Consider the following 14,318-nt stretch of genomic DNA (forward strand, 5'->3'; position numbering starts at 1 on the left):
GTGGCACTGGGCAAATTCATGGTGATATTCCCTAGATAGTGAGGGCTGCCTGCTGGCAACAGATACAGGAGTTCAATGTGTAGACTCTGATAAGGATGACATGTCGTTTGTGGTACAGTTTGTTAATTGTGTGTAAAGCAGCAGCCTTTGCACATCTTCCACTGAGAGCCCTTAATTGGGAAAGGTAAGAAGAAGGAAGTTAACTTGTTTTGAATTGAGCATGTTGGGTGCTTTTGGTTTTGAATATTTCATACATTCATAGAATGATTTAGGTTGGATTAACTTAAAGACCAGCCCAGCACACAGCTGCCTGCTGGGCTGAAAGCACACATTGCCAGCTCACACTGTTTATCAGCCAACACCCCCAGCCCCTTCTCCTCCAGACGGCTCTTGAGCCACTCCTTTCCCAGCCTATATTTTTTCTTGTGATTGCTTCAACCCAGGTGCAGGACCTTGCACTTGGTCATGTTGAACTTTTTGAGGTTGGCTTGTGCCCACCTCTCCAGGCTGTCCAAGTCTCTCTGAATGGCATCCCTTCCCTCCACAGTCAAGTTTCCTACTCCAGAGAATGCAATTTCCTTGGTATCCAAAGTAGTGTACCTTTATGTAGAAGTCAGCTGTTTCTCCTAACTTTGTGCTGAGATTTTAGAGCTGCTCCATCCCATGTTCCTAGGCAAAAGTTGTGACTTCTATCATGTTAGCAAACATTTCTTCCCTGCAGGGAAGGTCAGGGATTGGCACAGGCTGCCCAGGGAGGTGGTGGAGTCCCCATCCCTGGAGGTGTTCAAGAAGTGCATGGCCATGGCACTTTGGGACGTGGCTTAGTGGCCACGGTGGCATTGGGTTGATGATTGGGCTGGATGATCTTAGAGAGCTTTTCCAACTGAAACAATTCTATGATTCTGTGTTCTCCCTGTCCTGCAGACAGATATTACAGGCCTGACACTTACCCATGGGGAAAGGAAAGTCATCCATGCATCAGTATTAAATTCTTGTTGGCTCTGTGAAAACATACAGAGATTTATCCTTGTAACCCTGGTGCGGGCTCTGTAATCTGTATGGCCACAGATGCACCAGTGCTATTTAAAAACTGGTTTTAATGGTGGCTATGACATGGAAAAACTTTTCTGGTTTACCTCTGTCTCTTGCATTTAAACAACCCTGTGCAGAAGTGCTTTTTCCTTGCAGGATGAATTTTCAAATTATTTTCAAGCCTTCTGGACACTCCTCGGGCCTGCATCTTGAAGGACTAGTTAGCAATGCTACAAAATCCTTACCTGATTAAAGGGTTTTGATGTAAAAGCTAAGATACTAGGTTAGGCTCATTGCTTTCTCTGGCCTGTGTTTTTTGCATCTTAGCTTTATGGACTTGGGAAATGGGCATCAGACCATTGCCATTCATCTAAAAACTGGAGTCAGGGGTTTTTTCTGTTTGCCTTCAAAGACATTCCAGAGGTAATTTCCCAAACTGTTTGCAAAGCTGTGGAATATTTTGATTTATTGTGCTCAGTTTATTTTGTATTTACTGCCAAATGGCACGTTCATAAAACACAAAATCATCCAACATGATGCCTCTGGAAATTCTCTTGGCATACTCAATCTCAATTACTTTAAACAACTCTATCTGATTGCCATTTTCAAGAACTGAATAATTGCTCAGCTGTATCCCAACAATAAACACAGGTTTGCTGCAAAGAGGAGCAGATAAAGCATTTGCTTGCACGGCTTACACGATAAATGTTTTCTCTATACAGTTTGCAAATAGTGATTATAATTTCATGTTAATCAGATGCAGGAAAATGTGCTGAAGGAAGAGTGCTTTGCTGCTTTTGTCACAGTTTCATCAAACTGATTTTGTCAGCACTGGAGCATAACCCTTGCCACATCAGTTTGAGTGCTCATTAGGCAGCCGATTTGTCTGAATCCTCATTAAATTGATTAACTCATTTAGTTATGGATGATGACATGTTATGTGGTACAGGAATGGTGGTTAGAGACTAGAATCGAGACTCAGGGTGACTTACTTAGCATTTGGTTGTTCATTTATTTCTGCAGTAAATTGCTGTGTTCAGGTACTGTCGTACCAGTGATTTGCAGTTTGCAGCAGTGTGGCATCATCTGAAGGGTCGAGCTCCACACTGGGCAAACTTGCACCTCTGGTGGGGAACTACAGACAGCAATTCAGAAGCTGCTTGGGTTTATAGCTTGCTCTAATTCCCTGTTTATTTCACTTGAGTATTAGACTTCCTCATAAGGAACCTAGAAGGCTCTTCTTGAACATCTGTTTTAAAGTAAATAATGATACAGAAACAAGTAGAAGACCTCTTCAGTAATAAATGCAGAAGACGAAGATGTTTTTAAGAGAGGCAACTTAAAGCAGGTCTCTGGAAGATAACATTCAGAAATATGGGGGGTGGGAGGGAAGGAATCAAGTGATGATTGGAAGGGACCTTTAAAGGTCATGAAGTCCAACCCTGCTGCAGTCAGCAGGGACATTTTCAATTAGAGGAGGTTTTTCAGAGCTCCAGACAACCTCACAATGTTTCTGGAGATGGGGCATCTCACAGAACTGGTTTTGGACCCTTCCAGTATTCAGAACAGCCAATAACTTGCAGCCCCCTCTTCCATGGCTCAGCACTTCAGCAACACTTGGGTTTAAACTGTCCCAACATGCTTCAGTGTTCCAAATTCCAACCCCCCAAATGGGGTCTGCAGTATTCTTTGGAGAAGGACCCTTGCCCGTGGCAGCATCGGGGCCTCCAAAAAATCCCCGAGCTCTGGAACTCTTATTTCAGTTAGTGTTTCAGTTAGAATCACTTTAGGATCATAGAATATGTGCAGAGTGCATGTGGAGCACACTTAATATTCAAACAGGGAATGGGTGATCAGAGTTAAATTACTAGGCTCTAAATTTTTCTACATCCACCTATTTTCCCTCTCCACTTGCTCTGACAGTTACAGACTGCTTTTCTAATGGGGCTTGCATTTGAAGATAAGCCTGCATGTAAACAAATTAACTTTTCTTCAATGGAGAGCCATTTCATCTGCAATAATGTACCAATTCATGAACTATCAGAAGCATATTTTTTGTTTAAAAAAAAGAAAAGATAAATGACCCATTGTATAACACTTACTATTAGGCAGACTAGATGTCCCTGTGTTCTGGGAGATAAGGCACTTGTATTATTACACCCTAATAAAATGAGTTAATGTTTTAGTATCAGAGATAAAAGGACAGTTGGATATATTTAATAACCAAACTGAGAAACACTTAATTTTAGTTGTCTGTAGCAATATAACGCAAATTCCCCTGTAAAACAAATTGCACTTTTGGAATATACTTTAATGTGCATTCGACAAAGGAGAAAATGAGGTGATTGAAGTTCAATTTGTAGCATGTTATTAACCATTTCCGCTTGACTAGATGCGTAAAAGGATAATGGATGAGGGTTTTATTATTGCCTTTCTGCTAAAATGAAGTGGTGTAAAAGATAAGGTGATGAGATTAATGAACATAAGGAAAAGGCGTAATCAATCAAGCTCCAACAGGGAGATGAGATGACAGTACTGGAGATCTGCAAGGATACGTGTTTTTAGAGGAGTGGGTCTTATCAACACCCCCGTTTTGTGGGGGTGGAACGCTGAGAAGCAGGTCCTGGCCAATTGTAGTGATTTTCCGGGAGGATTTTTGGGTAGGTTCTTCTGTATATTTGAAGCTTCAACAGTGGAGGTCGATACGTATTTTTTCATTTAAAATCCATCTTACAAACCCTGTAATTATGACAGGAGGACAAGTACAGCTTTTGGCAAGCAGGAGCAGTGTTTTGTGGATCAGTTTGTTGGGTCTTCACCGGTGGAACACTGAGATGTGACTGTATGAGTTACTTCTAGTCTCTGTGGAATCACAGAACAGTCGGGGTCAGAAGGGACCTCTGAAGATCATCGAGTTCAACCCCTCTGCTGGGGCAGTGTCACCTAGAGTAAATTACCCAGGATCACATCCAGACAGATTTTGAATGTCTCCAGAGGAGGAGACTCCACAACCTCTCTGGGCAGGCTGGTCGAGTGCTCTGGACTCTCAAAGTGAAGAAATTTTTCCCTTAAGCTTATGTTTGTCCTGCCTCAGGTTTTGCCTCCTGGTCATTTGAGTAGCTAGTTGTTATGTATCAAGGAAAAGTAAGAGATGCTTTCCTTTCCCTGTAATGAGTGCTGAGCCATTAAATTCCACAAGGCTTCCCCTTCCAGCTCCTGGAGTAGAAAATTGATGCTCTTGTAGAGATAAATCTGCAGAAGTTCCAGCTGTAAATGTGTTTCCTCCTTGTAGGTGTGACATTTTTATATTTCAGGTCTCAAGTGCAGTACTTCTTTCCTGACATGTCTTTAGTAACTTACTTGAATATCCATGTTGCTAGCACATTAAGGAGAGAATTGGTTATAGGTTTTTTTGATTTTTCACTGATGTCAAACCCCAGATTGATAAAATCACTTGCAAGTACTTCAGCTGCAGTTGCTCAGAGAGAAAACCCTCATGGACCTAAAGGTATCACAGAATCGCAATGAATGCAGGAGAGGGGATGTTGGAAGGGCCCTCTGGAGATGATTTAGTCCAACTCCTCTGCCCAGAGCAGGTTCACCTAAAGCAGGTTGCTCAGGGTGGTGCCCAGGTGGGTGTTTTGAAGGTAGGTCTTCTGTCTTAGACCACATTTCTTTTTTTGGCAAAAGCAAATTGAGTTACAAACTCAATCCCTTAAGAACTGAAATCGCCTCTGCAAAATCAGTTCTTCCTATGCTTTCAATTTCCTGCTCCTTTTAGGAAAAATACAGCTTTTTCAAAACATGGAGCTGCCTGGGAAGGGAACTGCTATCCAGTTAGGGTTTTTTCCCATGTAAAAAACCAAATAGACTCCCACACCATTCCTTCAAATGCAGATAATTTACCTGATAAGAGTTGCCCTATGAAACTGCTGCTTTCTGTTAGTTTGCTAGATGAAATATGCACGAGCAGGATAAATGGTTTTATTTTCTCAGGGAACTGTTACTTCTTGGCAGCCCTTTGGGCAGGATGGATAGGATGTTGCTAGGAGATTGGATTTACTTTTTTAAAAAAAGGTAGTTTAAAATATTTTGTTCCCTTTCGGCTTCAGCATTTATGAAACCTTGTTGCATGTGAGCTGGAACTGGGTGCTTTGTAAATACTCCCACGTTAGACGTGACTTTCTCTGGCTCTTAGGAAAACTTGCAGCTGTGAACAGCAGCGTGGTGGATTTGTAAGGCAGCACAACACAGCCCAGATTACAGCTCTTCACAAGAGATTATATTTTCAGATAGACCTGGCATCTTCAGAATTCTTGGATGGGCTATTTTTCACTGGGCCCTCAGCAGCAGCAAGTTTTAGATTGAATACCCCAGGGGGAATGGCAAGGCAAATCATGTTGTTGGATCAATTGTTCAGCCATCCCCAGACTGCTGTCTCTGTATCTGTTACACTTGAATCATATTTCCAAGCCTTTCTTATCAATCATTCGAGCTGCAAATGCAGTTTAATTCTCTGTTGCATTTTTTTAAACTGGAATCAGGTTTATGTTTTTGTTCTGTTTCCCTAGAATGCGGTATGTGGTTGTAGACCTCACATTAGCTATGCTGCTCATGGATTGCTTCACCTTGGAAAAGGGTTTATACTTGTAGGAATGTTTCAGAGCTGAATTTAAATTGCTATATTTTACCATATGCTAAGCTGCAAAACAGGAGCTATTACACAAAGCCTCATTGTGACGTTGCTTTTTGTTCTTTACAAACACTTTTGTGGTTGGAATGTGCTGCCCAGGGAGGCAGTGGAGTCACTGTCACTGGAGGTGTTTAAGAGGAGACTGGATGGGGCACTTGGTGCCATGGTTTAGTTGATTACATGGTGTTGGGTGATAGGCTGACTCGATGATCTCAAAGGTAATTTCCAACCTGGTTAATTCTATTCTATTGTGTTCTAATGGGTCATATTATTTCTATGAGCCATCTTCAAAGAAGAGATTCTCCCTTCCTGTCACAGGTCATAGTAAAATCTTTGCCACTGACTGATTGTAGTCAGTTCCTTTACACGAGAAATCAATCTACTTTTACAGGAACATAAATGTAAGAGTACAGATACAGAATACAAGGTGTACTTGTAGAATCATACAATAGAATTATGGAATCATTAAGGTTGGAAAAGACCTTTAAGGTAAAGCCTTATTGTCAGCCCACCACCACCATGGCCATTAAAACATATCCCAGAGTGCCACATCTACCTGTTTTTTGAACTCATACTAATCAAACTGTATTTCAGCATTTTGGATCCAAACTGTGATGTCACAGGCTTTATTAATTTCCAAGCAAACAGTTTTGGTTTATTTGTATATTGCAGACATAGAAATTATTTCAGAACTGAATAGAGCTAGAAACAAACCATTCCTAACTAAAGGTTAAACTATTTACAGGAACAGAGGCCTTAGGATATAAAGAGTATAGTGTGAAATGGGAATTTCAGTTTGTGGTAAATCTGTCTGTCCCCAGCAGCTCCAGATAAAATAATTTTATCCTTCTAGAGCACATCAATTTGCTAGTCAGTGGTTCATGTACCAAAGAGCATTCTGTGAAAATATCAATATTATTGGTTAATATAAATGAAATTAATTTTTAAAGCTGGGCTAAAGGTTGACATCTGAAAAATTGCATTACTTTGCAGAAGAGAAATTTCTGTCTTCCAGTGAAATTTCAGGTCATAAGGGCAAGTAATTTTCACAATCTTCAATGGGAACCAGTGAAATATGAACTTCATTGTCACCTAGCCCCAAAGCGATAAGATAAAATGAGCTGATACATCATTTGCTGTGGTTTTATCATCTCCACCAGTAATTGGGAGAGAAAACATAAGAGTTCTTTACCACCCCCTCCCCAGTCCCTTCTCACCCACACCCAGGCATAAGCCATTTTGCTCTGATCGATACAAAGGTCACAGAGCATTTATTTATTTATTTCTTATTTTTTTATGCTGGGTGGAACTGTCCAGTGGAACATTAAGGTAATGAATATGTTTAATTGAGTTTGTCACCCATGAAAATGCTGAACAGGATTGTACGGCAGACTGGTGTGCTCGCAGGAGGGCCTGGATGGGAGGCTGCTCCTGCTTGCCTGTGGAGTTCAGTGGCTGTTTTTATACCATCTGAGATTTAACATAAGCATATTTTCTGTTGTGCCCTTGAGAAATCTGAACTAAACTGATGAGTGCTGATTTGTCTAAGAGTATTTTGATATGTAAAATAATTACTGAGAGCCTGATACAATTCCTATTAGTTTGGTTGAACTTGGGCATATTCAAACAAAGTAAGATGCTTTCAATGGGAATCCTGCAGCCAGGAATTAAGTACTACCTGGACAGCAGGATTTGAGGATCTTCAGCTTCAGGACTGAGATTGTGATGGAGATCCAGATGCCTCATGAACACAGAGTCAGGTTTGCTAACCTCTGAGGGCTGTAATTTTGCCTTCCTGAACAAAAATGACCCCCAGTGACAGAGAGTGCTGCTGAAGGAAAGTGTTTATGGATTTTATCTCTCAACTACAAACAGATTTTTTGATGATTTGGTTGGTTTGGGGTTTTTGGTTGATTTTTTTTGGTCTGGTGCATTGTAACTTCTTTTGGAAATATACAAATGTGCATCAGCTTTTCAAATAAGCTATTGAGTTTTTATTTTACCAGTGGCAGTTAAACTGGCTGCTGTGTTAAAGTAATATAATTACTCAGTTACTGTTTCAGTTCTGTAACCCATTTGCAGACTTAATTACTTCTAGCCTATTCAGATTTTTCGGATCAATGGCACTTTTCTCTAAAATAAAACAGAATATGTGATAGCTGATTGGTGTGCTTAAAAGTAAAGCAAACCGTTCATTTAGCCTTCAGTAAAATACTCCTTTTCTGACTCTGGAGGCAGCTGTAGTGATCCTGTCTTTTAATTGCAGCATGTAATCTTTTATGAAAGACATTGTTTATGTCAACACTCAAGGAGGGTTTGAAAGAAAAGTAGAGCAAGCAGTTACTTTGCAAACTGTAAGAGGGCAGAACAGCTTGAGTGAGCATTTTAATGTTGGGAAATTTGCTGATATAACTGGGAATCCTGAGGCGAGGATTTCTTTGGGTATGGCTTTAATTTATGATCAACACTCTGCTACCTGAGTTTTCATGCAAATCTGATTTCAGAATCTCCTCAAAATGATGCAGGGCCTCTGCACTTGGCGCTGATGAGGCCACGCCTTGAGTACTGAGCTCGGTTTTGGGGCCCTCACTACAGGAAGGATATTGAGATGCTGGAGCAGGGCTGAAGAAGGGTAATGAAGCTGGCGAACAGGTCTGGTGGGCAACTGGGGTTGTTTAGTCTGGAGAAAAGAAGGCTGAGGGCAGACCTTCTCACTCTCTGGAACTCCCTGAAAGGAGGTTGTGGTGAGGTAGGTGTTGGTTTCTTTGCCAAGTAACAAGTGATAAGACAAGAGGAAATGGTGTTCAAAAAATGGCACTTTGGGACATGGTTTAGTGGTCATGGTGGTGCTGCATCAAGGGTTGGGCTTGCTGATCTTAGAGGCCTTTTCCAACCTTGATGGTTTTGATTCAAATTGATCACTGAAACTGGCTGGGTTTACTTACCAGTTTCTCAGGGAGTTTGTTCCAGCTGTCAGGGTCTGCAGCATGAGTATGAGGACTGATTGCAGGTCTGTAACCTCAGTTCTATTACTTGAAGAAGGGACTTTATGCAAAGGTGAAAGTAGTTTTCTGGTTTTGATAGTGGTGTCTTGCTGTCTGCTCATCTGGTGTTGCCAGAGTCTAATCATGACAACAGTTTGTCTCAGGAGACTTTTGGGAATGGAGGAATTTACAGTTGTCGATTTTTAAGTATTTTAAAGTGAAATGGTAAACTGCATAAGCCATCTTTCCTTCTGGAAGGTGCACTATCTTGTGAAATAATTGAAAGGAGTGTGCAGCAGGTTAAACTTCAGTCTTATGTGCTGAATCAACTGAGATTCCATAAATAATGTTTCACGTGGGGAAGGTCATACTATTTGTGTGGATTAAATGAGATTGTCCACTCTTACTAGTCTTTGCTCCACAAGTTGTTCCAGAGCTGGTGGTGACAAAAGGCAGAATTAAATGCGTCACTTTTGAGCCTGTATTGTACAGGAGTCGGAGGAAAGTCGTTCTTCAGTTCTGTAGCAGAACTCTGCGTTGTGTGGCTTATGGGTCAGAACAGGCAAATGTAAAAACAATTTTTGCAAGTTGTAATTCTGATGTCAAAAGTGGTAACACCAAAACCCCCAAAAAACCCCAAACCAAAACAAAACACCAAAACCCAAAATTACAAATCCCTTTGCCAGAATGAAAGCAGTGAATTTGAAGTGTGAGTCAGATTCTGCAAGCAGCAGGTTCTGTTAATGAAATATTTGGCAGGGAGCAAAAGGTTGAGTTGAATTTTTGTAAGGAGTAGTTAGTGTAGGACAGAGTAAAGAATTGTGTTTGTCTCCAGGCCCTTTCATCTGCTCTAGGTGGTGTGATGTGCGTGGAGCAGTGGTAATGATGTGGTTTCCATAGCAACTGGTTCATTGGCGGGCTAGACCTCTGTCTGGGGTGCTGTCAGTGTGCCTGGAGTCCCAGAGAACAGTGTCCCAAAGACGGTCTGCTTCCACCTAATCCAGTTTTAATTGAACTCCAGAGACTTTGAAGTGAAGCTGTAGAGCAGGCAGATGCTATCCCAATGCCAAATGAAGGCCTTGCTCAGCTAGGCCTCAGCTGCCTCTCACTCCTGGTGACTTCCCTTAATGAGTGGTGTAAGGAATCAGAGTGGTGTCTGTGAGTGGGGTGCAGTGCAAGCCTCCTTCCTGAGTAAATCATCTTGGACCAAATTCAGTAACTCTGTCCTGGCTGCACATTGTCAGCCACCTCAGATATTTTCAACTTGATGCTTTTCCTTCCAGTTTTGAAGAAGTTTGATGCAGGAAGCTTTTCTTAGAGTTAGAAAATGATAGGACTTGATGATCTTTCCCAACCAAAGTGACACTGTGATTCTATGTACAGGTTTTCTTACTTCACAGGGTGTAAGTAATACTTAACTATCTAACTTGCTGATTTTACTCACACTTAGTAAATGTCTGGATTTGCAATGCACAGACTGATAGTGACAAGCAGGCCGTCGGGTTTTAATTGTTACTACAGCAAAACAGAGGTCATCAGCTCCCTGCCTGCCTCCAAAACAATCACTGGAATGATCAGCTCCAATTTAAAGATCGTAAGATGCATGACCACTAACCAAAGTACTGTGAGATTCTTTACACAAGCACTGCAACTTTATCTCCTTTGTTACCTCTTTTATGTTACTGTCTTTGAAGGACATTTATATGCCTGTGACTAAAGCTAACTGTGGTGGTTCTGAGTTACCACCACAGAATTACACAGATCTGCCAGTTAATGTGGATGGGTTATGGATGTGGTGTGGAAAGTGTCAGCATGGCCCAAGTCTGTTAGTTTCAGAAATTATTAGCAATCATTGACAACCTCTGGTCTTTTTATCATGTTTCAAGAATCTTGCATTGGAATGATTATACATTTTTTTTCTTTTGATGTGGGATTTGGGAGAGGAATTATCTCTGGCACTTGTATTGATAGGAAGATGAGGGTTAAGTAAAAAGAAAGAAGGTGTAGGAGATGGTTTGCCTTGTACGTTCTGCTCTGTGCTATCTGCTGCTGTCTGCTTTTGGTTTGCCAGTCTCATTTACTTTGAATTCCCCTGAGATGTTCAGTACTTTATACTATAATCTGTAGTGATTCTGCCTTCTGTGCTAGAAAAATGCAGGTTGCTTGGGAATGTCTGCTGCACACGAGGCAAAGTCCTCCTCTGCTAAAAGTCTGTACACAAATGACTGGGCTCATTGATAGTCTTTGTTACATTACCAGCTTTTACTTTTTCCTTGAAACAGTACATTGCTGAAGTGAAATTGCAGTAAGAGTGATGTTAACTAGGATTCAATCTGGATCTCAGTTTCCTTGCTGGATGTCTGTGAAGTGCTTTTGTGTTTGCTAAAATTGAGAAATCTCAGATTTTCCTGCATTTATGGTTTGTTAATCTGAGGCAGAGAAGTGTCCGGTCTCTCTGTCCCTTAACACTTACATAATTAAGCTTTGAAATGAAAAGGAAAAAGTGAAGCAACAAAGAAACGAAGTGGCTGAGGACTGAAAATGGGATTAGTTTGAATTGTGAAGGCAGACTAAGCATCTGTGTCTGTCAGATGGGATGACAGGAATTGTAACAAGTTACTTTGACAACCGCTTACTCCACAGAGAGATTATGCTGAGTTCATTTGCAGGTTTGTGTTTAACCTTAGCTGACAAAATCATACTCAGCCCCTTACACAGCTAACCTTTATAGTTCCAGAATTAATGAATGCTGCCCTAACAGTAAACACAAGGAACATTTCTTTTTTCTTTAAAGACATTTTTTTCTTGCTTATTTGTTCCAGGCCTGTTACTACAAGGCTAAAGTGACTACAGATACAGCTGGTGGCACCAGTAATACATTGTTACATTCTGCTGAAGTGCCAAACGCTTTGTAATGTTTCTGAAACTCCTTTGGATATGGAAAATGATGTCTTAAAAGAAAAAAAAATACCAGCAAATCTTAAAATCTGTGAGCAGTTGGCATTCCAGAGAGTCTGTTATAGCTTGACTGAAGATTGAGTGTGTTTTGATTCCCCTGCAGGTTTTGCATGTAATTGGTAGAATCCATGTTTGTGGGTCAAACACTTTCTCTTTTAGAAGGTGTTGCCTGTAATGACAACTTATAAAAACCCTTCTGTGTCTCCTTCTACCAGATTCTGGCATACACAGAAGGACTCCATGGGAAATGGCTCTTTTCAGAGATTCGATCTATCTTTTCCCGACGCTACCTTTTACAGAACACAGCCCTGGAGATATTCATGGCAAACAGAGGTACTGTGAGCTTAGAGGAATGGCAAGTATTGATTTGGGGACATGTGCATTTCCTTTGGCTGTTTAGTTTGTGTGGATTTGTGTAGATATCAGAAGGGCTTGGATTAAGTGTTTTAATACTTATGTTCTAGACGGCCACTTTGTGCATAGAGGGTTAATTTCTGTTCAGAAAGGAAAACAAATACAGGCCTTGTGAGATCTGTAACAGTGACAACTTCTGCTGAAACTCCTATTAGTGACGAATAAAAGCACTTAGGGGGATTGTAACAAAAAAACTCTATAGTTATTTGAAGGAAACATGTCTGTGCTTTTACCTGTTCAACACCTGAGCTTAGGGTTAAATGTTCTTACACTAAACGCTAAATTATATTTATGCTAAAAGGTACAAAATAAAAGATGTAAAATCATACCATATTTCAACTCTTGTGTTCACAGTGGGTGTCATGTTCAACTTTCCTGACCAAGCAACAGTAAAGAAAGTGGTTAACTGTCTGCCTCGTGTTGGCATTGGTACCATCTTTGGACTACCCCAGACCAGGTATTTCACAATTTGAATTAATTTCATCTGTCACTTTTAACTTCTTTTTTTCATCAGACCTGCCTACATAGTTTGAAGCATTTGCAGCTGCTGGTTTACCAAACATGCGCATCCTCAGCCTATCACTTCTGCATGCTATTTTCACAGAATTGTAGAACCACCTGGGTTGCAAGGGACCTCCAAAGGTCATCCACTCAAACCACCCTGCAGTCAGCAGGGACATCCTCCACTGGATCAGGTTGCCCAGAGCCCTGCTGAGCTTTACCTTGAGTATCTCTAGGGATGGGGCCTTGACCATCTCCCTGGGCAACCTGTTCCAGCACTCAAAGACTCTCACTTAGTCCTAATGTCCAATCTAAATCTACTCTTCTCTAATTTAAATGGATTTTCAGTGTGTTTTTATGATAAACATTTCTGATTTTTTTTTTTTTGCTGGTTTCTGTCTGTTACAGAGAAGACAGCTTCATTTTGTCAGTGAGACTCAATCACTTATCCTGCTTAAGGAAAATAGGTTTCTTTATGCATGCCAACTCACTAAAATTTAAGACTGATCTAAGACTGGTAGTAGGACTGATTAGCTTTTATGGCAGTATTCAGTTCTATTAGCCTGGCTGTAACATGCTTGAATCCTCTGCAGTATTTAAAGGTAGATGAGAATGATTGTTCCTCATCAGAAGGATATTGTAGTTATGTGCAAACAATGAAAGCTGAAGAGCATGTGGAGGATCGGTGTGGTGTGTGTGTCTTTAGCTCTGGAGGACACTGAAGGTTTCTAATAGTGAGAAATCAGTATTACAGTGTCATGCTGGGTGCTTGGATCCTAGACCTGGAGAATTCAGTTTGAAAGATTCACTTTGTTGCACCTTTTTCAGCAGATTAAGATTTTTAGTATTACACTGTCATGCTGGGTGCTTGGATCCTAGGCCTGCAGAATATGATTTAGTGTGTTACACCTTTTCTAGCAGATGAGGGCTTGATTACCAGATACATTATAGATGGAAAGACAGCAGCACAGTTTAATGTTCACTTTAGGATGGTGAAAACAGACATCTTCTGGAGTTACAACCCCTCTCTAATTCGATTGATTGCCTCTTAAGTTTTAATGAATCATAAACTATGTAAAAAGTAGGTTAATTTCTAAGTTGTTAGGAGAAGCAGCAGCCCTTAAGGACTATCTTGATTGTTGTTGCATTAATATATTTCAAAAAATAGTTCTGTGCACAGAAATGGCATTAAAATAGTTGGGGATGTTTTCTCCTGTGTTGTTAGTAATTCATGTCCAGAAATGAGTTCTCTTGAGCTGTAATTTCTGCTGCTCTGTAAGAACTTAAAGGATTTTCACTTACAGAAATGAATTCTGTGTGAAGATTTTTAAGTAAATGTGAAATTGTAGACACATTTGTCCAAAACACCACATCCATTTGTGCTGGTTATTTACAATATAGATCAGTTCATTAACATGAAAAAAATACTCAGTTGCTGTAACTGTTCTCTTTGGTTGTTAACTAATACCTGTAAGGTTTTGCCAGGTGAAACTCTGTCTAGATTTCCTGTCCCCCAAATGCCATGGCTTGGGTGTTTACAGATGTTTATATTATGAACAAAACAGCCTTGGGAATATATGATAAGCTCTTCTTCTCTCTTTGATTTATCACTCCTAAGTATGACTCTATAGTCTTCTTTCACAAACATTAGGAAATCTGGCATCATCTTGCACAAACATTAGGAAATCTGGCATCAAATGCTGAAAGTTTAATGGAGTTATTTATGACTAACTCCC

General features: G+C 40.6%; 1 protein-coding gene across 6 annotated transcripts in view; it reads left to right on the plus strand.

The window, feature by feature from the left end:
• LRBA (LPS responsive beige-like anchor protein) overlaps window positions 1–14,318 on the plus strand; it is a 315,739-nt gene that overhangs the window by 196,591 nt on the left and 104,830 nt on the right. For all 6 annotated transcript variants that reach the window (XM_068165720.1, XM_068165722.1, XM_068165721.1 and 3 more), the window contains 2 exons: window positions 11,883–12,000; window positions 12,436–12,538. In XM_068165720.1, coding sequence (XP_068021821.1) covers window positions 11,883–12,000; window positions 12,436–12,538 — 221 coding nt within the window. The remainder of the gene's footprint in view (window positions 1–11,882; window positions 12,001–12,435; window positions 12,539–14,318) is intronic.

Source organism: Melanerpes formicivorus, unplaced genomic scaffold (assembly GCF_026170545.1).
Source record: "Melanerpes formicivorus ecotype bairdi unplaced genomic scaffold, bMelFor1.0.p_v2 SCAF_92, whole genome shotgun sequence".
In the NCBI taxonomy this organism is placed as follows: domain Eukaryota; kingdom Metazoa; phylum Chordata; class Aves; order Piciformes; family Picidae; genus Melanerpes; species Melanerpes formicivorus.